A 25,671-nucleotide genomic window follows, 5' to 3' on the forward strand; every position below is an offset into this window, starting at 1 on the left:
AAAATATTGAAATAAGGCGGGTTCCACATTCTCGGCAAAACCACACGAGACTTGCCGAATACGAGAGTGTGAGGAAGTATTCGTCTTATGTTCGTGTTTTTTCTTGAATATTCGTATTGTCCCCATTTCTTTTCGGTTAGGTTAAAAAGATCAAAGGATTCTCGGGTAGTATCGTGTTTACGCAAAAGTATTCCTCCGCACTCGCTCCAGTCAGTACGTCGACAGTCACCGAAGTAGTGTATGTGTATTTTTACTTAAAAAATGCTGATAAATTGGATTTTTTTTCACGGATTAATAAGTTGTAATAGGCTGCATCTCATAATACTACTACGGCAAATCACTTCAAGACTTGTTCAAGACGTCCATCTTGTAGAGCGTCTATGTGCAACTGTCCGAATGAAGAATCTAGAGGCTCGGTTCCGTCTCGCCCGTTTCGTCCAAATGTATGATGTAATGATCACTTCACCAGATGACAAATATTTCGTAACATTGTTGTTTAAATAACGTACTCTCTTCAAAGAAGCATTAAAAACCAATTGACCATATTGACACAACGACTCGCAAGTTTCTATGGCATTTTTTGTATTCATAAGCCATAAAACGGGCTTGACTTGACCACCTTTCTCTTTGGTTATTGTACATGACACTTGTAGTGGAAAAATACATGGGGAAATTATTTCACTTTATTACTCGAAGAGAAAATGCTTTATTAGTTAAGAAAAACGGTATCAGCTCAATTTGAAAATACACGGTCACCGATTTCAGATCATGTCCAGTCAGTAAACTGTAATCTAACTATCTAACTTGAAAACCTGTCCAAAATTAAAAGTAACAAGTGATATTTTTAATATTTTATGTGTTGGTTTCGGAAATATACAAACTTTGACACCTAGTGAAAACGAAAGAAGGTATTTGTATAATGGCGCATATTTGTTTTTTAAAACAAACCAACATTTCGGACCTTTTACAGGTCCCATTATCACTGTTCACTGACTCCGACTCAAGAGCTCGATAAGTATTTCTTCACTTGAGATTAGCTTCTGACTAGGGAACTGAAAGGTTAAACTAACTATAAATACTTATCAATATAATCTTTCCAATGATTTTGGGATGATTTTTGTCACCAGTTTCCTTTCAATGTGGACCATGCTTATCTTTCAATTGTGTTCAAATTCAATTGCACTTTCTTTTTTCGTAATTGTATCGAACTTGTGTTACTGACATTTATTTTTAAAAAAAATTGGTAACTAGAGAAAGTCCGTGTCTTGAAAACGCTTTACAACGACATCGAATAGCATGTTGGGTCAACAAAACCGTAAGATTCTATTTACGAGAATTCCAGCACAGAAGTGTTGTACGACTTGTTTTCATATATGTTCTCGGAGTACATTTTTGTGGTTATGAACATTCCAGCAAATAAATGTTATACAACTTTATTACACTAAATAATTATCACTAATTACAGGTTCTTTTTACCAGCGACTTCTAAAAGGAGGAGGGGGTAGTCTACTGGACTGTATTTTTTTTGTGCATGTCACGCGATTACTTCGACATTTGCCAATCGATGATTCTTTTTTGCTGGAAAAAGGGTACCTCAGTAGTGATCCCATTCAAATTTGAAGAAAATATTCGTCCTCTAATGCTCATATTACTGCTTGGCGGCAGAAATAGGTAAAGTGGCAGTACTTCCCTGGATGAACCCTTTCACTTTTCGCTCTTAAAAATAAATAAATAAAATAACACTTTAAGTAGACAGAACTTACGTGAATAGAGAAATTTCTCTTGTAGCGATGTTAGTACACGCAATAGCCAAGCTCAAGTCTGTAAAAATAACTCGCATGACGACACTTTGTAGAGTAAATTGACAGCTCAGGGAATTGGAAAGAAAACGGTGCAGGGAAAAGCAAAAAACAGAAAAAAAAAATTATCCTTTGAGCTCATGCTAGGCTTGACTCAAACCTAAACTATTGCTGCATACTTCACAGATTCTCTGCTTGCAAAATTTATTTGCCAAGCACTGCACGTTTTCATACCTCCTTGGTACTTTAACAATGTTGACTTGAAACTTGCGTACATATTTTTGTCATGTGTATTATGTGCCAAAGTTTGCGTTACGTAAATAAAATATTTGATCTACAGGTAAAGGTACTGACTAGGTAATTTTAAGAGGATATGTATGGTGCACCTTTAGTCAACAAAGAGACGTTGAATCTCTTTGTTTTCTACCGTCTATATGAAAGATAATGCTCAGGTGAACTTTTCGAACTGCTACGAACGCTTCCACGATCGCACTTCCGGCCAATGGATTAGAGCCCATCCTTACATCTTTAACGCCTGGCATCTTCAGACACCATATTTATAGAAACGGAATAGGGTTGAGTAGGTCAGAAAAAGCTTTGTCGTTACGATAAAAGTAAAAGGAAACGTTAAAAACAGACGACACATGCCAAATGAGGAACCTCTTTTTCGTTCTTGTCGAATGGACTTAAAAATTTTTCTGATAGGCTCCAGCCAATTCACTGTCGCTTAGTATGACTCCCTCAAACTCTTTATACTAAAGGTTTATGAAGTTATGTTACAGGTTGCGTTATGACAAATAATTATTCAAAAAGCAAGTAAACATGGGCTCTAAAACGCCGCAACGAATGTACAGCTTTTCTGGTCCATGAATATAGCATAAAACAAAGTAAATACTCTTAAAATAGATACAACTAAAAAGCGACGTGAGTTACAAACGTCTCTCTCGTCTCACTTACAAACTCTCATATACCTATTTCTGCCTCTAAGCAGCAATGTGAGTAGAGTAAGTAGCAATTCTTTGTCATAGGAAATGAAACAACTTTTTCGGATCTAAATATTTGTATAGTTGTTTTGGCTGACTTAAGAGACATGGGACCTGTAAGCGACCCGAAACGTTGGTTTGTTCGAAAAAAACATATACGCGATTTAGATTCGAAGGAATGGTTTCATTGCCTATGTGTGACAGTCGCAAAAACCTACGAATTCAATAAATCTTTGTCATTCTTCATAGTCTGATAGTTTGTATGTCTACTTGTGACCTATGAATCTAATTTTTCTTTTGATTTTTCTTGTCATTTTTAGATATCAAATTATATTACCTATTATCGTGTACGTAAAGTAGCTACATACAATTACGTCTATTCCTGCGAACAGAAACTTCAAAAGTTAAACTTATTTAATTTCAGTACATCGGTCACTGTGAGATTTAATTTTAGTGTACAACTGTAATATTTTAATGACTCTTGAATTTATTTTTAAGTTTAAAGAGCAGTTTTTATTTATTTTCTTTGTGCTACTAAAAGAGACAAACGCATTGAGCTTATAGTTTAGTTTGCGTTTAACCGAACGGTGCCAATGTAATAAATATTCTATTTGTGAAAATTGTATCTTGGTTAATTTACAAAACGTTCAAATCACAATTGCAGATAATCCATGTTACCCGAGCTCCTCTTCAATCTTAGCATCCGTTTGTAGGTCTAGCACGACATGATGCGACTTACGCGAGAGTGACATAAAGTGCGATATACTAGATATACTGATATTCTCACATAGTATCTCGCGCTTTATGTCGCTTTCGTGCAAGTTGCGCCTTGTCGTGCTAGCCCTGGATTTGTTAAAGACTTCGGACTTTGGCCCTCCGTGGTAATTCGTCCTGTAAATGGCCAGGTCAGAGCAGTGTGCAGTATATGCGTGGCTATTTTCTCCTCCTTCTTGGACGCTTTATATAGAGGGCTGTCCGTGATACCTAAATTAAAAAAATATTTATTATATGGCAGAATGGCACTGAACTAACTTACACTGAAATAACTAGTGCTATTCAATTTAACAAACGTATTGTTTTGTCTGTCGGAATGTAGGTATACATATGGCTGGATTTTAAATAATGAGTGAGCACACCTGTTCTTGTGTCTTTACAAAAAGCACATTTTATTCAGGTTTCGCAATTTAGGTATATTTTATAGAAAAATTTGGAATTTAAAATAATTTTTATGTGACTGAAAATAACTATTTGGAATCGGAGCTCGTGGTTTAAGGGACAATAATTCCACAAAATACCGTTCCCTTTTCAGTTATAAACTAACAGCTTTATAATTACAATTTGGTTTAACACCAATTAATTTTATTTTGTAGTTTTTTTCTGTAACCCGAAGGTTGCCTGGAAGATATTGCTATTTAGCAATAACGCCACTCGTTGTACCTGTAATTTCTTTTTTTATTTTTTTTATTATGTATTTGTTCCAGTGTGCAATAAAGAATATCTGTATGTATTGGTTTCAAAAATTCCTTTTACGCTACGTTGGGTCAAAATTTTAACCGTAAATGCTAGGTGCAGGGTTCGACTGCCTTTAACTATAACCTTCGTGTTTGTTTAGTTTTTTCGTTGTTTGTTATTTTTAGTCAACAATTAAAGAGACAAAACTATGAATCAACACAGATATATTAAAATTATTGGATACGTATCGGTTAATTATCAGAGAATTATCAAAGAAAATTAACATCTTGATTTTTTATGATGTCACGGGACGAACAAGTCGCCTGACCCTGACAAGTCGTCGTCGACCATGCTACTCGAGAGCCTTAAATCGCAAAGATCTGAGGGGCACTGCCACTGCGCCCGTCACCCAGACGCCGTCACCCATGTGCCTGTAATTTCACCAGCACCCTTACCCTTCAAAACCGGAATACAGTAATGCTGATATTACTGCTTGGCGGCAGAAATAGGTAAGGTGGCAATACCACCCTGAACGAATTCATTGGCAAGGAGAACTCTATTGCTACTAAATGTAAAGTACCTATTGAATACACCTGTTTTCTTGTAAAATTTCGAGTTAAGTTTCTGTATTTTTTTTTCTATGCTGAAAATTTTTAGGAATTGTGTTTTTACACCGTATGCGAATCAGTGTATATCCTCAATTGTACTATATCGACTCATCCGTAGAACAAAGATCGCAAGATAGTGCAAGACTTGTTCTCAGGACGTAATACATTTCGTTCGTCTTCTGCGCTGCGGATGTCAGATTGACCGTTTTTCGATTTCATATTTCCGAAACGAAATAAGATATATAAATTCTCAAAACATATGCCTTAGTTTGAATAACAAAATTTTTCTCGTAACGTACTTATTCTCTTTTCGCTATATAATCACATCGGACTCTGTTCTTCGGATGAGTCGATATATTTTTTTCAAAGTAATTGATTCAACGCTTTCGTTGTTATGCGGAATCAACCAAAACCATTTAAGGTTGTACGGACTCCTAAGTTGAATAATTGAAGTGGTTCAGTCCGGTGGTTCTATAATTGAATGTAAATTACGTACTTCCATTAGTGTTGGAAGGGACTAAGTACATACACGAGCCCAAGGAGCCATTTGTCAATCAACACACGTTTGACAAGGCAACTCTAATGGTAGAAGGCCGCTTTCTCTACTCCAAGGTGCTTATTGCTTGTGTCCATTCTTTGCTACTAATTATACATAGAATGACATTTTACAGCACACCAATACCACGCAGATTTCGTCCTACTCATCGTGTACTTGGTATATTTAGAATCAAAATAATGTGCACCCAAGCGACTAACTTGAAAGTCAGCCTGAGGTTCGGCGTGAAACGTCAAACCCTATTACGAAAACTTTTAGCGTCGAATGTTGAAACCTGTCGCGTTTATCTTCTCTTTCTACATTTGTAATTGAATTTGAAACAACGATCGATCTGGAGGGCCCATTGGATGAATTAATAAATCTGTCATCCGATCCATGAACCTGTCTGTCAAATTATTGTTTAATCGATAAGTCAGTGTTACCAAACTAAAATCGATAGCATCGATTTGACATTGGTTGGTGGGGTGTGTTACCTCAGCAACCTTTGAGTACTTGCTCACTTTTTATTACTTTTTATATTCAGTTCTTCTCCAATGGTTTTTATTACGAAAATATTTGGAATTTTAAAATTAAATTTTGGTTTTAACTATTTTTAAGTATTAATAGAATTTAAACAGGACGTAAATATTTCAAAACAGTCATTGACTTACAAATAAAAACAGTCGTTAAAAACTAAAACATGAAAAATTTTTGTAAATGACAGTTTTGCCCTTTCTGCAAACAACGACGATATAGTACTCCTCAGTCTGCCTGCCTGCATCCGTAGCCGAATGGTTACCATGCCAAACTGCCACGCAGAGGTCCCAGGTTCTATTCCCGGGCCGGGAGAAATATTTGTATGGCCTACATTTACTTTGTGGTTGTCTATGTGTGTATCTATTGCACCCGCGACACAGGGTTTCCCTAGTGCAGGGCTATGTTGAGTGTGTGCGTTATTGTTATTATTAATTCATTAAAACTGCTACTATAGTACATGCGGAGTGAAAAATACTCTACTGCAACTCATTCTGATAGGAAAAATCTAAGGCCGTAGAAGACGTAACCGTAGAAAAACCACATGGCCTAAGTGACTATAGTGATAAGTTGGTATTCTGCTTTTCAATGGCGAGTCCAATGACACGTCAATAGGCAGAAGAGCAGAATACTAAAAAATTTGCTATGGCAGTTGATTAGTAGCTCGATGGTTAGCTACTGACAAGTCTCTACTCTTAACTTTTAGCATCAATACCAAACGAACAAAATCCTGCCATTGGCGTTCTATCATACAACTGGGATAATTTAGGATTAGGCCCTGGTCAGATGGACTGATGATCTATGAAAGATTGCAGATGAACTGAACAAGCTGAGTACCGGGCGAAATGGCGCAATTAATGGTCCACCAGTGGACTTCGATAGGCTGATGATGATGACATGATAATGTATCTTTGGTAAAACTCTTAAACGGAAATGAAATTAATATAATAAGCCACATCTAGTGTAGGTAGTGGGCGTAGTCTGCGAGTACAGCCATGGTTGCGCTTATAGTTGGCACCTGACATCGTGTTGTCTGTTATATTAGAATGCCGATAAAATTTGATTATTTTATAGTAGAAGTACTTCCGTCCTTGTACGCTTTCTAAAAAAATTTGCAATATCATCAAGGACAGTGCAAATACGCGTATGTCGCATTGGGAAAAGGCGCGTATCTGCAGTAAACCAACTTTTTTTTACTGGAGAGGGATTTAACGTTATTACTTTGTTTAGTATAAATCGATCCTACACTACAGCACTTAACCAAACATATCATATAACAACTGGAATGCAGGAACCATAAAATCTCTAAACGGATGTCTAATAATAAATCAAAACATTAAATTTTAATAACCGACTTGGTTAGGTTAACATGAAAGACGTTACATGCCCATTGCGCACATTAACCAGCAAAGTAATCTATAAAAAACTTTTTTTATTTTATATCTTGACTGGTTTCCGAGGATTGCACTTACGTACTTATGTTTATTTAAGTGCACTTATAGGTTTTTATAATGAATGCTACTTTGTATTACGTGTAAGTTTGCAGGTGCTTTAAAACAGAGAAGTTCCTTGTTTGTCTATACAGGGTGAGCAATAAACTATTTTGATAATAGTCATATTATTAAAATTTTAGAATGAATCTCTTTTTAACCGGCTTAAAAAAGGAGGAGGTTCTCAATTCGACTGTTTTTTTATTTCTATGTTACGCGATGACTCGATTTTGACGATTCCTTATTTGTTGGAAAGTCGACTTTTTTACACACACGATTACCATCTGCTTACCTTTAGGCAATCTAAGCATAAAAAGTTATGATTTTCTTTTAATCAAGATCAAAAAAAGGAGGTTCACTATTCGATTTTTTTTGTGCATGTTGCGATTACACCGACGTTTGTGAAATGATTTCGATCATTCTTTTTATTATGTTTTCGATATTCCTATTTCAATTTTAAGGAAATATTTCACCTCTAAGGGTGGCAAAATAGGGGATGAATACAATTTATTGGGTATCATCAATTTTCCGTTAACCGGTTTCAATAAAACTTGGCAAATAGATGTAATTTCGCAAACTTTTGAGTACAATTTTTTAATAAAAATATTATAATTACATGTTATTTTGTTCGTCTAATGTACAACTTTGTCACGGTATTCTGTTTTCAACAAGTATCAAAACGCCTGATAGTTTTTTCCGGCAAAAAACCCTTCGACATAAAAATTTCACATCTTTAGCTCCTGTGATAGTTCTTTCTTGCAATAAAAATTAACGCTTCGCATGTCGAGAAATACCTAGTTGTTATTTTAAAAAATAGCAACGCACAGGTGTAAGTGGAAAATGTAAACAACCGCTGATCGAAATCAGTGTTCATGAGTCCAGTTTGAAAAATGAACACTTCTAAATAGCAAGAGTTTATTCTGAAATGGAGCAGTCAGTTTGCTATCATCGTCATGAATTATTTATTATTATTTTGTTTTTTAATAATGTCAAGTGACGGGACGAAAAAGTCGTGCGCCTGATGGTAAGCTGCACGCCTATCCATAACAGTTGACGTGCCACTCAGAGCTAAATTGTAAAGATCTGACCACTGCCACTGCGCCCGTCACCCTTAGACATAAGTTGACAACGTCCATGTGCCTGTAATTTCACCAGCACCCTTACCCTTGTAAACCGGAATGCAGTAATGCTAACATTACATCTTGGTGGCAGAAATAGATAACGTTTCCCTGAACTCTTACACAAGAAGCTCTACTGCTGCTAACATTCATTTTATTACTCAATAAATTGTTTTATTAATTACATATAACAAAGAATTTGCTGTGCATCGCCCATATCCGCTATTGTGAAGGGAGTGAACGAGGTGACGGGTGATAGAGATGAATAAAAGAAAATATGCCGCCGCAACCCCAATTAATGTGGTAAGGATAGTAGAATGATAGATTTATTTTGTTGTTAATACGAAGTTAATAATTGGAGAGTTTAAACCACCACTTCCAGATCCAAACGTCAGTCTGTAATTAAAGAAACGGTAAAAAGGGTGAAAAAACAAACTGTACAGAGTACTAAAAAAAACGACTTCAAAAGTCGTTCATCCCCTAGTGCGCCTAAGTTCTAAGGGTTTAGAGGTGGAAGATTTTCTTCAAATTTAAATGCCCTCTTTCCAACAAAAAAAAGAAGTTATCGCGTAACATACATACGAAAAAAAAAACGTACAGGCGAATTGAGAACCTACTCCTTTTTTGAAGTCGGTTAAAAAAGATGGGACGAGTCAGTGTCATAATGACAATATCTTCAAAATCCTGCTAAGTTTCATAAAACCATCTGATCATTGTAATTCTAATAAGACTCCATCGAGATTAAATTACAATTATGATAATATACTCCCGGACACATATTTCGAGCCACTTTGCATTGTCAGTATTAAATATCCTTACCTTAAATAATGTTTGATTGATCAATAACTAATTCAAGTTTGAAACTGGTGTACTACTGGTGTGGTGTAACGTCATTTTCACAATGTTTTGCTGAAAATTTGAATTTGCGAAATCGGGAAAAACTCTTTCTTCAAAAAAAAAATTCAATAAAGCAAATTTTATTCTAGCACTTGAAAAATAAAAATGCAAGATGGCTCGATTTATGTGTCCGGGAGTGTATTTGGTGTTCTGCTAAAATCTAGTTGCAATGGTAGTTCAATAGTGTCAGTGGAATGGCAAGGATGGCATTCCTTCATTTAATCACCAAGAATCGATGTTGCCTTATATTAAATAAAACGTAATTCGCTTGTGATGGTTTGTTTCTTCAGTCAGAGTACAAAAATAAAAGACCCGATACAAAAGATTCCGCGCTTATAGCGCTTAAATACATTTCTTCCCGCCAAAACCGCCAAACGTCATCGAGGAATGGCTCTTTTGGCGGTATTGGCTATGACCAACAATAACTACCAAAAGATGACAACAGATGGCAGATTACAGGCAAAGCCTAATTACGACACAGTCCATGGCATTAAGAAATATTAATTGGCAATTCCGGTATAAAAGTAAAATGTCCTCTGTAATTCAAGTTTCTAAACAACAACGCAACTAAAAGCTTTGACTTAAATTATATGTAACAGTTTGCGAAAATGATACATTTCAATAAGTATATTTTGTTCGAGTATGATACAATATACAATGTAGTATGCAAAGTACGACCCGATCATGATTGCAACCTAACACTAAAACTCGATATTTACATGACTTAATAAAAGAAAAGATAAAGAAGTCCATTTGATGATATATACAATTTCATTCACCTGACGATCTCGATTACACGGCGATTTGCACTGTAAACGTTTTACGTTTTTTTTTTTCGATTCCCTGTATGATCAAGTTGGGAAATAAACTTTTTTAGATTGGTTTTAGTCTGAGTGTTGAGGGTAGTGACCCGGAATGAATTACTCCTTTTTTTATTAGTAATTTAGTACTCACAGTTTAGGTAACCAATAGTTTGAGCGCTGAATTTGAGACTATATTTGAATAAAGTATTTTAGACTACCGATATTTTCACTATACCTACCCTAAACTATTGTCAATTGAATTCGATTTTCGTAATTATAGCCTGAGCAAATATGAAAGAGAAAGCTGTCTTTCGTCTCTCTCACACAACCCTTACAAAAGGATCCCTTTATCTTTCGATACGATGTTTACTTCTAAGAAATAGTACAGTCCAATATCTGGACCGTATTGAACGTTTTGATTTGGCTGTGGGGAAATTCCTTTGTGATAAACAAATCCAGTTATGTACTTGTTGGAAACTGGCGCGGTGTGCTTCAAAGTTTCAAGATTGGCTCAAGTGTTCTGTGGATTTAGTGTAATTATTTCCTTGTATTTCTTTTCAAGTTTATAGCTGTCACTATATCATCACCATTAACCCTTTTTAGAAGTCTCACTGTTGGGCGCAGGTCTCCTCTCACGCTGGCCCAATGCTAGTTGGTAACTTTACACGTTTTCCAAGGATTGTGAATCTTCTTCAACGTGCAGGATTTATCACCATTTTCCTTCACCGAAAAGCCCATGGTAAATTACAAATTAATTTCGCACATAAATTCCGAAAAATCCAGCGAGCTCGTATTCGAAGCCACGGCTTGAGAAGTGGTAAGTCCAAATCATTAGGCTACTACGGCTTTCTTTTTGTGTCTCTATTATACGTAAGAGTGTAATCATGAGTACTTTTCATCAGCTGAAGTATGGAAGCATTTTTAACACTGCGGAATTCTTATTCCTTATCCCTATTGTGCTTAGAAAGGCTGATATTATTATTTTTTTATAATTATGATATTATACATTTTTATAATATATATGGTATGCGGCACGCCCGTCCCTAACAGTTGCAGTGCCATTAAGAGATTTTTTTTTATAATAATCGGGACGAACAAGTCGTGCACCTGAACAAATTGCAATGATCTTAGGGGCACTGCCATTGCGCCAGTCAACCTGAGACATAAGTCGACAAGTCCCATGTGCCTGTAATTTCACCAGCAACCAGCACCCAACTGTTACGGACAGGCGTGTAGCTTACTTGCCATCGGGCGCACGACTTGTTCATCCCGTCACTAGATGTTATAAAAATAAAATAACAAAGAAATATAAAAATAAGTCTTCTCAAGGGAATCTGCCTTATGAATGAGTAGTACAGTTTAATCGATATGATAATATGAAATGTAATTTTCTTACCTTTAAAACGAAGATTATTTGAGATTCTTCGTCTTTAGACAGAGAGTGCTAGATTGTACAAGCATTATAGCTGCAATAGGTAGCTGTTGCGACTCGTCCATATTGCGACATATGATCTCAGTAATTAAGTAGTATATTGGATATTTTATTTTGTTTGCAAGCATACATTGTAAATAAATTTATTTAAAAAAAATACAGTTGCGCGTTGCGCCAGTAACTGGCATACAAATATGAATGGCAAATATTATACTTTATTCGCATTTATTCCTAAAATCATATTACATTAATATATAACATTTTTTTAAATTGAATAATGTAAATTTTGAATTCAATTATTTTTTATGTGAAATTACTCCACTACTTTGTTATGATTATTAATACAAAGATCGAACACTCAGAAAAAAATCCTTCGATCCAGTAAATAGTACCAATGTTGACTTAGATGTTAAGTGTGAATAATATAATTAAAGAAAAATTATGATTTAATAAAAAAGATGAACGCATGTCAAAGTAATAAATATGTAGAAAGTCGCAGGTTTCAAATGTAAATATCAAAAAGTCATTTACATTATAAAAACAATTTGTCACAAGCAATTCAAGTAGTATTTTTTTAATTTTGTTTTTGAAATGACATAAATATTAATATGTCTTTTTATTTTTAACCGACTTCAAAAAAGGAGGAGGTTCTCAATTGTAAGTACAAATTTTAACCGAAAAGCTGCAATTTCTTTACTTTTCTGTTGAATGCTTAAGGCGGCTCTCAGAACTAAAAGGTGACTAAATAGTCAGTTATGTTAAGCTATTGACTGTACGGTATCCAAGTTGGTCGTACCGGAAAATTGAGCCCCGAACCAACTTCGTCTAACGCCCACCATACTAACTACTAGAACACCGAGGTCGGAATAGAAAAAAATTGTTAGGCCAATTTATATTGTACGAATTCATCTACTTGCTTTAGGCTTATTTATTTAGACGTCTCGTGGATAATTAATTATAAACGTACAATACCGCCAACACTTGTACCTTTAAGTATGATATGAAATAACGTGTTCCGGTTATATTTATTGTAATTGCAAATTTGACAGATGTATACCAACACATCGTACGGCTATTACAATAATGTTGTAACTCAAAGTATGCTAAATTCAAGATTATACTATTGTTAAACGTAAAATTTTATTCTCTACACTTCAATAAAACATTCGTTAAAATATTGTAAGAAATAGTTACTTTACTCTAAATGAGACAAACTTTCCGTGACCTAGTTCTGCGCAAAACAATCTTTATTCAAAAATATTAAATCCCTTTTAATTTTAAATATATTTAGCCAAATAGGCAATGTTTAGATGTCTGTAATAAATTTTAGCCTATACATAAAGTTTAATAATCTTTCACGGGAAGTTAGTAGTTAGTTTTTCATTGATTCTGAAAGAATACACTTTTTGAGTTGATACACTATTATATTCTGTCGCCGTTAGAATGAATGAATGGAGGCATGTGGCATGTTTTCAAAAATCGTGTTTTAAAATTGTCGTAATAAGTAAAAAGAGATCGATCAGTCACTATTGTTATTTTTTTCCTAGGTAGAGAAGGTATGAAGTTACCTCAAGAGAAAAGTAGATATGTTTTTAATTTCATTTTTTTAAACTTTACTTTCTCGGTTTTGAGTTTTTGTCACGTGTCCTTTCAACTAACAAAGCAGTATTAACAACACGATATATCACTGCGGCTCCGGTATTTTTTTAACCACAGACGCTAAAAGAAGAGAGTTATAAATTTGAAGCCTTTTGTATCTATCTGTGTGCTTGTTTGAAACGTTGTAGCTCCCAAAGGGATGGACAAATCTCTAAGCGGTATTTTTATTTGAACGCCAATTTAATCTGGATGGTTCTTACTGTTTATTGAACATCTGTTCAGCTGTTTAAAGAACATTAGCTCTACTCCTAGTTATAGTAGGATTCAAAGTAATTTACTTCCAATTCCTGTCGACACGAAATTTGTTATACAATGGCATTGCACCCGGTGGCATTACAACAATATGGTAACTTTGATTCTGCAACCAAGACTGTTAGACTACGTAACTTTTCAACTACCTACAGTAGAATTATAATAATGTAATATTATTATGTCTTTATTATCTTTAATTATAAAATTATCTCGATAGCTTTATTAATTTTTAGGTGTAGGCACACTGTTTCGTATATTTTTATTTATCTATGTGCTTCTAACAGATTGACTGCATGTCTGCAAGTCGAAACTGATTTTATGCAGCCGAGATCGACTGCAGTAGAACTAAGTCAATAACGTAGTAAAAGTAAAAAAATTCGTGAGGTTACTACCAGCACAGGTTATTACCAGCGGACCTCACGAATTTTTCTGTGTGCTAGTTATCTGATGTTTGTATTTGGTTTTTCAACTTTTAGCCGTAGCGCCATCTATGAGAAATCTATGAAAGTATTTCGTCACCCAGTATAGGTAACTTTACAGCTACCAACCCTGGCTAGGGATGTCACTATTAACTGTATTTAAATTTGTATTGAATTAATATTCAATAATTCGTTTTTCATTGTTCCAGGTCGCAACACCGTCTACGAGCGACATGACGGACGGGCGCGACCGGTGTCGCGCGCCGCCGCAGCCGGAACCGCCGCCGCACCGTGTGCGAGCAGCCGATCTCTACCCGCGACTTAGGCCGCATTATGACGAGCCTGATCTCGACATCGGCTTCACCCCTATTTGTGGCGAGTTCGTACAGGTACGTCTACGTCTACATTATCTACGTCTGTGATATGTGATTCGCGTTTTTATGTACATTTATTTAGTAAAAATTTTGTGACTAATCTCTCCCTGATGACGAAACAAAATGAGACATTTTTGTGGAATAAGTTATGGAGTATCATGACATATCCACAAATTGTATATTGACACCCCAAATGTTGACATGGTGAATAACTACACTACCGGACACGTATTACGACAGACATAGCATTTTTATTACAATTATAAAAATATTATTATCATTTTAAGTTTTTATTGAATGCCACGATGTTTTACTGCCATAATATTCAATTATTTTTTTGTGAAATTACTCCACTAGTGTGTTATAATTATTAAAACAAAGATCGAAACACAGAAAAATACATTCGATCCGGCTGGATTTAAACCAGCGGGTGCTGGCAATTCCAGTCCAGCAATTCGTGCTAGAGGCTCTGCCAATTAGGCCACGGAACGGACCAGCAGACCTTACCAATTTTTCTATAAGCTTGATGCAGATCTTTGTTCTTGGTTTTTAAGGACTTTTTTGCCGTAACGCCGTCTGTGAGAAAAAATATATCATCAATATTAATATAGGTAGGATAATAAAAATATTAATATTATCGAAGAAAAGGATCCCGGGTTTAAAAATTCAAATTTTACCGGTTTCAAAATTTTTATATTTTACTTTTTGATGTATCAAACATTGTTTAAGCCAGGCTTTTTAATATTAAAAATGCTATGTGGCTCTACGTGCGCATTACAACAATGCGTTAAGGGTGCTGATGGGCTGCTTCGCTGCTGCAGCGCATAAGGTACGTTTTGCAGCAGTAGAGCTCCTTGTGAAAGAGTTCGTCCAATGTAGTACTGCCACCTTACCTATTTCTGCCACCAAGTAGTAATGTCAGCATTACTGTGTTCCGGATTTGAAGGGTAAGGATGCTGGTGAAATTAGAAGCACACGGGACTTGTCGACTTGTGTCCCAGTGTGACGAGCGCAGTGGCGGTGCCCCTCAGATCTTTGCGAATTTATGCTCTGAGTGGCACTTTAACCACAGAAGACTCGACACCTTTTCATCTCGTACACATCTCCGCACAGCACACTCGCATAGATTCTTTTGCTTTCTTATAATCCTTTACTTTAAATTAAATTCTACTTTGCATTATTTCGCCATGAATAAAATAGAATGTAAAAAGATCGTCAAATTGTGGCTTAAGAGTAAAACTTACAATGAAACGGGGGGCTGGCTGGAAGTTATTTCATAATTATTTTTATATAGGTAACCATTAAATTATAACTACTAATTATATTATTGTTAAATATAGAAAATCTATTTTTAAGCTGGAATATAAAGAAATCTGCCCAAAATGATGCCTAAAATACAGGTTACACATTTAGGCATTTAGGCATAGCAATTACACATTAGGTTCTAATATTAAAATGTATAGCTGCATGAAGAACTATATATATATATTATTATTAGATTCCCTTCATAATGCTTATTTCAATACTATAATAGCTTTATTTACATTTGTTTTACTTGTATAGTATTATATTGAAATAAATTTATCTTTATCTTTAACATGTATTAATAGGCGACTTAGGCTCAACTCACACTAGCGCAGATTCGAAGCGTCACGACGCGTCATGTTTTTCGCCTATAGCATATTCATCTCTATTTTCCGATTATTAAAGTACCTACCAATTAGTGTTATGCAAATATGGAATTAGGTAAGGTTTCGTGAGTCGCTGTGCGTTACTTGCGCGCAGTGCCGCGTCAGACGCCGACCACACTGTGATCCGGGCGCACTAATGCAAGCTTCGTCGTCACCCGACGACGCGTGTCGCAATGCATTGTGGTTAAAAAACAGGACGCAACGCGACGCTTCGACTCTGCTCCAGTGTGAGTTGAGCCTTAGGTGTAGCAAATGGAATATTCTGCGTTCTAAATGCGGGTACTCATGCAAGTGCACGCGAAAACCACGGGACTAAAACCACTAAATTCCAAACAGCTATCAGCTGAGTGCGATGACCCCGTAACAACTAGTGTTATCTATTACATTACTAATTAACTATTGCAATGCACGCTTTGGATATTGTATAAGAAGTCAATGACTTGGCTTTGTCTTTATTTTCTGGGTTATTTCTGTTGTTCACTTAATTACGATCAGAATTGTTATAGCTCTGTTATTTAAGCTGGAGCTGAATATTGTTATTCATATTGGTATGACTGCCATACCCATTCTAAAATTGAAATTTCAAATCCACGCATCAATAATCTCAGTACAGAGTACTAAAAAACCGACCTCAAAAGTACGTGGAATTACGTCTGTTTGCTAAGTTTTATTGAAATATCCCCTAGTTCGCCACTATACAGGACTTGACACTGGAGATAATAAAAATCGGTTCTCACTACTCAAAGTATATTGAGAGAAAAACGCCTTGAATTGGAGAAATAGCAAAATCAACCATTAAAGTAATTGCTCCTAAATTAAAGTTAGGCGCTATTTATAAAAATTTTTCTTCATGCGTGAACAGCCACCCTTCGAGGTGTATGATTTTCTTCAAAATGAAATGGGACACTATGGAAGTACCCCCTTTCCAACAAAAAAAGAATCATGAAAATCGATTCACAAATACCGGAGTTATCGCGTAACATATAAACAAAATAAAAAAAAGAACGTACAGTCGAATTGAGAACCTCCTCCTTTTTTGAAGTCGGTTAAAAATGTCTAGGTATCAATCACGTATTTGGCAATTACTGAAAATTATTTTTCTTTTCATAAAAAAAAATTAACACCAACGGTTTTTTTATCAAAAAATAATTAAATTAATAATTTCATTTCAAATAATTAATTTTTTTATTGAATGTCAAAATGTCTCTACGCGGCCTCGGACTGCAAGGTCAAGGTAGCAACGTACTATTCATGATCAATATAGTCCTAAAGTATCGACAAGATAAGAAGAAGTTTTGGATGTCAGAATGTTTCACCAACATGTTATTCAATTATTGGTTTGTGAAATTACTCCACTAGTTTGTTATGATTATCAATACAAAGATCGAACATTTAGAAAAAAAATTAATTAATAGGCTAATCAAATATTTTTTAATAATTTGGTTGACCCCTAGACACTTTTGACGTATGTGTAAGTCTCATTAAGGTATATTACTGGTCGCCAAAGTTCCTTGCCGGGCGCCGGCATTGTGATATACAAGTTGTGATCATTTTTGTAACATCAATACTGCCCTGCATAGCCGAGAGGCGCAAACTCTGAGATACGCCCTTTTAGTTTTTTTTTTCATTGATATAAAACATTATTGAGTGGTAAATTATTGAATTTTTTTATTGAATTGAACTGACTCCGTGGCCGAACGGTTACCATGCCGGACTGCCACGCAGAAGTCCCAGACTCGATTCCCGGGCCGGGAGAAATACTTGTATGGCCTACATTTATTTCTATGTGTGTGTCCATGGCCCCCGCGACACAGGGTGCGTTTTATTGGTATAAAATGCTATTGAATAGTTTCTATAGCTATAATAATTTTGCATCGAATGGTATAATACAAATAGCGCTGTCTAACTTAAAACTGTTTAAAAAAACACTAAGAATATTTTTATGTCCCAATTTTTTGAACCTTTATAATCAAAATAGCGGTATCTCAAAAAATAGGTATATTATGATACAATTTATGGATAATTTAGTTATGTCAAGAAATCTTTTGGTCAAAAATACGAATAAATAAGCTTTAACATTTTCAAAAAGATTGATTCTTGAAGGTGCGAAAATACAATTTACAAAAAGCCGATTATCTCTAAACTTACTCCGATTGAGATAGCGCTTTTCGGCTTATCTATATTGTTATATTCATTATTACTTTTTTACATTAAAGCGCGACTTCGATTTCCGTTTTCGAGCTCTCTTGTAAAATTTTGTAGTAAAGCACTTACTAATTTTCGTTATGGGGCAGCCGAGTAGTGCCGCGAAGATTTTGTACACATGTTTTCATAATTCATTGTTTGGTTAGGTAGTATTTTCATATATCTATTTGGATTTTTTGAAGTGTTTTTATAGATATTGTTTTTTCTAATTGGATTATTCTGACATGTTCAATAATTATCAAAGCACCTAAAATAAACGGATTTAAAATATTACTCCATAATTTTAGCCTGCATGCAAAATCTCGCGTACATTTTAAAAATAAATCTTCCGTCATGTTTACTTATAGCGAAGGAGATAGATGCACTGAACTATTATTAAGTTAATTTAAACAAGGCATTTAAACAAGTTTACGTGAGCAAATTCTAGTAATTTGTGAATAATGCAACACCCTCGATAACTGAAAATAAATTAGATAATTAAATGAACCTTAAAACTAATTAAATACTACTTAATTTCTACCTTTTTAGTCTGAAATACCAGGCGCACATAACGAACCAACAACTCTTTTTCAGTGGGTCGGCAGAACAGCTGACGGCGGCACTGTGGCGATGTCAAACTACCGTCTCCACGCGCAGCCGCGACGGCGCAACGGGCCCGGGGTGTCGGTACCCCTGCGCCTCATTGACGCCGTCGAGATACGTGACCTACTGCATTTGGTCGTCTTGTGCAAGCATGGACGACAACTTAAGTAAGTATGCTGATTGCTTATGGTGTCCTGGTACTTTTTATAAGGCTAATGAAAGCACCGTGATTATGAGTCCTTATGACTTAATATTCAAGTCCATCCCTATCAATATTGTAAGATACATTCACTACAAAAGTTTACCAAAATACTCAAACAATTTAAATAAAAGAAACAAGTGAAAACAAGTCACGTGACTACACATTTCTTTGATAACTTCTTTGTTGCCAAACGAGAAATTACGTCAATACATTGATAACAACAGCCTGCGCTCATAATTAAAGAATATTGGCTGATAAACGCCATAGTAACTCCAGATATCAACTATGCAATAGAATGTGGAATTTTTCGTTGAATAACAATTCTTGTTTGAAAATACAATAAATGTAGAGAAAACAAATTCAGAAAATAGGCGTTAGGCGTCTAGCTAGGTATTATATTGCAGCTTTATTGCGCTTGTTAACTAAAAACTGCCAAAGTTAGATTATGGTAAATTCTCTTCTTCTGGATATGGGTTTGTACTCTATTACGCACTTGGCTCCAAGTCTGCTACTTTAAAATCATCTCAGTTGTTTGTCGATGGCTGAATTTTGTACGTTTGATATTCAGTTAAAGTTTCAGTTATCGCAGCTATCGAGCCACTATTCAACTGCCATTGTATTTATTTTTTCGGTATTCTGCTCTTCAATGGCATGTCCATGACACGTCGATGGCGTAATATATTAATATTACATATTTAGTTTGAAGACCAGTAATATAAGATATACTGGCCAGTGGACTCAAGAAGACTTGAGGCCCTGGCGAATGAAAATATGATATAGATATTTCAGCTATCCTAGTTGTATACTTGTTTTATTTTCTCGCATAAATATTGATTGAGGTAATAACTTACCATCATTGGTCATATATTAGTAGAATTCACTCTTCGGCTTTATATGAAATGTAGGATAACATTTGTCAAACCTTTTGCAGGTGCACATTTAACACCGGAGACCAATGCGTAGAGTGGTGGCGTCGACTAAACACAGCCCTGGCACCTATCGGTTCTATACAAGAAACATTCGCCGCTGCGTACGCGGCGTGGGCCAAAGAACAGCCCCCTGCGTCAGTCCATAGAGCGCTCATGAGGGCATCGCACGCTCCTCAAAGACATTGGTTCGGACCCGAGGTTAGTTCTTGTAATGTTCTGACCGCCTGGTAATTTAATATCTCTAAAAATATGATTGGGAATTCGTAAATGCTTCCTCAACTTTCTCATTCTCTTGAAATACTCAAGGAAAGTCTTAGATTTCTTTACCGCTGGCTGTATCGTGCAGTACCTTCAATTTGCAATTTGATTACGATAGGTTGAACGAGAAGAAGTTCACCAACCTGGAATTTGTTTAATTATTCAAGTAACGTTTGTTAATCCTTTCTAGGTGGAACGGCTAGGCTTTACGACAAAAGGCGCATGGCGCGTAACGGCGGCCAACGCTGAATACAAGCTGTGCCCGTCATACCCACCGCTACTTGTCGTGCCTGCCTCCATCGGGGACGAGGATCTCGACTCTGTCGCTAGGTAACTATATAGTCTCTTGTCGCGTCCAGTTTTCTTGGATGACCAGCGCCTAGGCTCCACAGATGACTAGCGGAGTGACTAGTCCAAAGACTAACTCACTAGATTGACAGAAATTCAAAATTAGACCGACTTTCTTTTGGATAAAAGACAATAATCTTGACTAAGCCTTTGACGAGAGAAGAAGACTCCTACAGGCTGTCCTACATTTTGTAAAGATATAGAGAACACCTCTTTTTCTTCTAGTAAGGTCACTTCTATGATAACTAATTGTACTGTTGTATGATAACTATTGTAGTCTGTAGAAGATAGTGCACGTTGCTGAATCCTAATTAGGCCAGCGTGTCAGGCTGCGGCCTTAACTCTCTGGTTAGGAAAGGCTCATATGAAATTAGATAAAAAATGTAATTTGCATTCCAGATTCCGTGCGATGCGCCGTGTTCCAGCAGTTGTATGGCGTCACCGCAGCAACGGCGCCGTGATAGCGCGCTCGTCGCAGCCGGAAGTAGGCTGGCTCGGTTGGCGCTCCAGCGAAGACGAACGGCTATTGGCTGCTTTCGTCAGCGCTTGTAATTCCGACCGGGGCCTGCAACCGGCTACTACTAACAAGGTATGTGATCCTGATACCTTATTTTCGTTATGTATATTCAATGTTGAATATTGAGTCTAGAGTTACCAGCCGTACGGATTTGTCCGAACGTGTCCGGTTTTTTGACATTCTGTCCGTATTGTTCGGTTTAGGGTAACAATTTTCAGCATAAAAAGTCAAATATGCACCTCGCAATTCTGTAGACTCTTGACTTACTAAGGTGGATAACAATAGGATTATCATTAAAAAAGAGACAACAAAACTAGAGATACTTGTCCCCCCCGACTTCATTCCGCTACGTTATCTGCCGCGCTAATACGACGGTTCCATAATCTTTTTTAGATATGTTTCAATACAGTAGCTAAAGAAGGTCTATTCAAGTTTCGGAATGGTAAGCCCAGACATATACATATACATAAGACGTAAAATTCGAACTGTACTCCATTACGTATTTCACCTGCGAGTTTATTATTAGTTTTATTATTATTCATCAGATTTTACTTACATACAAAAATGAATAGATTTAAATGGATTGTTCTAAACGGTAATAACTCTGTGCAGCACGGGGATGAGTGTCGTCGCGGAGAACACTCACGCTTGAACTGATTATTTCAAATACAGTCGTGGACGCTTATTGTGTCGTTGAACGACTGTCGTGTCTAACTGTTCCCACTAGATCGTGGCGACACTTTATTGGTTCACAGCAACCGCCTTATTCTTTGCACGACAGAATCGTTTAAAGCTCCGATTATCTGTCGTCACATTTTTATCGTGACGTTTATTTTACGTCAGACGTTGTCGTTTTAGCTCTCTCGATTGTCACGACAGTCTGTCGTCGTAACGTCAAAAAAGTTGTAAACGACAGTTAATCGTATATAATTATGTGAACAACTTCATTTAAATATACAAGCCGCGACACATTAAACTACACGACTATCTGTCGTCACGACATTATGGGAATGCGTCCTTACGGAGCAGCCATATGGATAGACGATTTGCTTACCACCAGACGCACGACCTGTTTGCCCCATCATTTGATTCATATAAATATATTAAAAAAGTGTATTTTAATTTGACCGAAATACCTTTCACTTGTTTGCAGAACTTAAAACTTTTAATAGTAGACGCGCGGTCATACGCGTCAGCAGTTACCAACCGCGCCCGTGGCGGCGGGTGTGAGTGCCAGCAGTACTACCCAGCCGCGGACATACAGTTCATGTGCCTGCCCAACATACATCACGTGCGAAGATCCTTTCAACAGATAAGGGCTCTGGCTGCTGAGTCCAGCGACCAAACAAAGTGAGTAAATCTTTAGCGATGTTATGTTGTCCTGGTACCTGAGTTGTATCCAAGGTTTTTCTGTGGCATTGAAGCAAATTGTTCACATTGCTTAATAACCGCAGCCGTTGTTGCCTTTATAGATGTTATGTTGCTCTGGTACTTATACATAAAATTTTATACAATAATAATAATATAATGTCCCAGACCACCACACAAATTATCTGGTCTCTCTCTGTACTCATTCAGAATTCACTCTGGGACACTTATTTAGAAAATTTCATTTCCCAAATTGATCCTATCAGAAATCGATCCCGGGGCCTCCTCATGCAACGCCCATAGTATTTATTAACCGTTGGGCCACCGAGGCCGACAAATACGTATGTATATATTCTAACCCATACCCAGTCTAAACGGAAAATTTGATAACAGTACTATTTCGATATTATGTTATCCTGGTACCTTCACTATCTAACAGCAAATTCTTTGTTGAATGTACTAGGACTGCATAAATAGTACATTTAAATTAATTACTATCATTACAAACTTTGATATGAAAGGCTTATGATATTCCTTTTTAATCTTCTTTGCAGTTGATGATTACAATAATCATTACTGCTCATCAAATACGTAACCTTATCAAAGTGCGAAAAAATATGCATCTAATTGACCAATGATCTCCCATTTCCATAGTAAAAGTTTGTATTGATGAGTATAATCACCCCCTTAAAATAATAGGAATAAAATGGCACTTACACAAAAATATGTCCCTAAAATCTCGATTTATGTTTATGTTTTTTGCAGAATACTGTCTTGACCGTATTCGGCGGAACTTAATTTAAAAAAATGATCTTTGATTTTAATAGTATACATTTGTATTTTTCCAGCTGGCACAGCAATTTAGAGCGCACACTCTGGCTCCAATACGTGTCCGGAGTATGTAGAGCCGCGTGTGTAGTGGCCCGCGCTGTGCTTGCGGGTCGACCTGTGCTAGTCCACTGTTCCGATGGATGGGACCGTACCCCACAGATCGTCGCTGCCGCCCAGCTTGTGCTAGACCCTTATTATCGGACTGTTGAGGTTAGTCATTAATTTATATGAAGAAATAATGGAAGTATATTGTCTATCAAAAACGAAACGGAGAATCGTTATTTTGACATTTTTTTCCCTCCTCTTGGAAAATAATAGGCTCTCTATACTGTTTGTACCACAGATTACTTAATATACTTGTAATACCCGTATCATTGATTGGCTTTCGGTTTTGGCAACGATTCGCACACACTCATAGCCCCGCACTAGGGAAACCCTGCATCGCGGGTGCCATGGATACTCATAGACCATCACAAATTACACCCAAAATCACGAGAGAAATAAATGTAGACCATGTAAATATTTCTCCCGACCCGGGAAACGAACTCGGGACCTCTGCGTGGCAGTCTGGCATTATACCCGTTCAGGCACAGAGGCAGTTATTAATGGTACAAATGTTTCGAGCTCTTTGGTTTTCGCTATTGTTGCACATAGGAAATGAAACTATTTTTCGAATCTAAAAAGCTTATATTTGTTTTTTCAAACAAACCAAAGTTTCCGGGCCCTTTACAGGTCCCATGGTTGACGACTGACTCAAATAAATGATACTTTATCCCGCTAATAACATGACACAAATGTGTAACATGACTATGTACAATAGTGGGGTTACGATAAATTTTAATGGGAATACTTGAATGCTTCTACTACTGTATACTTACTTCACTATTACACAAAAAGTAATTTTATAAAGTAAAACAACACCAGCAATTAACCTACGCTAACTTAAAAAAAACACTTTTCACAGCGGTAACTTTTTAATTTTCAAACATATATTCATGATTTTTTTAGTACAAGCTATGATTTATTCGTTATAGATTATAAAATATGTGATTGTTACTTTTTGTATTGTTTTGTTAATCTTGATTTTAATTAGCTGAATAATTAGTCATTAAAAACGGAAATCGACAGAATTCGAATTAGGGTAGTGTTCATTCTAATCGAAAAGATTTTACTTTTACTATTTCACAATCTTAGCTGGTAAACAGAAGTTACCTGCTAAATCGAACCGCTAATATCTGACATAGGTGGCGAAAGACAGAATGTCCATAAAGCCGTCGACATAAAATCGAAAAGGTTTACGTTTAAAAATATTAAATTATTAAAAATATTAAATTATTTGTTTACTTAATGTTTGTTCGGACACAATGAAACTATATTTATTTTGTTAATTGTGTCAATTTCTGTTGAAAGGTACTAAGGAAACATATTTTGTCGTATGTATGGTAAAATTTTAAGTAAAATTGCTAAATTCACTTAGAATCCACTTAATAAAACTCTTAGTAATATACAGTGACTTTCACTTAAATAACTTTCGAAAAATATGATAAATTCAGCGTTGCCATTTTAAAACAAGAATCGCCATGTCATTTTTTTTTGTTTGTACATAATCATAACTTAAGTTTTTTAAACGCTCTGTATGAATCGAGAGAAGCTGTTTTAGAGAGCTTAGAAAACATTCAGTAACAGTCAAGAGCACATTTAAAGATTCTGTAAGAACCCCCATTGTGTACTTCACTGTATATAAAGATCTATCACAAATAAAACAAATGAAATCTTTCACAAATTTCTCACAGATGGCACTATGGCAAAAAATCGTTAAAAACCAAACACAAAGATAAGTAACAACACAGAACAAAATTGGAGGATTTGCTGGTTCGTTCCGTAGCTGACTTAGGAGAGCGTCAGGCACGGTATGGTGAAGGCTCTGGTTCGAATCCAGCCGGATCGAATAAAAGTTTCTTCGTCTTCAATCTTTGTATTAAAAGTCCCAAAAATACATTAAAATGTTAACTCCAATTCCATCTACAGGGTTTCCGCGTTCTAATAGAGCGTGAATGGCTCGACTTCGGTCACAAGTTCGCGGACCGATGCGGCCATCAATTCGGCCCTGAAGACCCTAACGAACGATCACCCATCTTCCTTCAATGGCTGGACGTAGTACATCAGATGATGCTGCAGTATCCTTGCAGCTTCGAGTTCAATGAAGCTTATTTGGTAAGTAATATTTGCGTACAGTCACGAGTTTAGGCTGCCGTACAAAACTATAAGTTTTTAAACTGCTGAACGAAATTTACTTTCTAACCATATGGTTTTCTAGGGCCACGTTTTGTGAGGCCCTGGAAATTTCCTCACCATCATTGTCACTCTAAATGACGATAATGTAAA

The 25,671-nt window shown here is 36.2% G+C and overlaps 1 protein-coding gene across 3 annotated transcripts in view; it reads left to right on the forward strand.

Moving 5' to 3' along the window:
• The window catches only part of LOC113240097 (myotubularin-related protein 4), a 183,763-nt gene that overhangs the window by 141,000 nt on the left and 17,092 nt on the right, over nt 1-25,671 (forward strand). For all 3 annotated transcript variants that reach the window (XM_026477318.1, XM_026477316.1, XM_026477317.1), the window contains exons 2-9: nt 14,191-14,370; nt 18,825-19,000; nt 19,967-20,162; nt 20,413-20,552; nt 20,970-21,159; nt 22,241-22,437; nt 23,304-23,496; nt 25,315-25,500. In XM_026477318.1, the coding sequence (XP_026333103.1) occupies nt 14,215-14,370; nt 18,825-19,000; nt 19,967-20,162; nt 20,413-20,552; nt 20,970-21,159; nt 22,241-22,437; nt 23,304-23,496; nt 25,315-25,500 (1,434 nt within the window). In that variant the 5' untranslated portion in view covers nt 14,191-14,214. The remainder of the gene's footprint in view (nt 1-14,190; nt 14,371-18,824; nt 19,001-19,966; nt 20,163-20,412; nt 20,553-20,969; nt 21,160-22,240; nt 22,438-23,303; nt 23,497-25,314; nt 25,501-25,671) is intronic.

Source organism: Hyposmocoma kahamanoa, unplaced genomic scaffold, assembly GCF_003589595.1.
Source record: "Hyposmocoma kahamanoa isolate Upper Pololo Valley unplaced genomic scaffold, ASM358959v1 120, whole genome shotgun sequence".
In the NCBI taxonomy this organism is placed as follows: Eukaryota; Metazoa; Arthropoda; class Insecta; order Lepidoptera; family Cosmopterigidae; genus Hyposmocoma; species Hyposmocoma kahamanoa.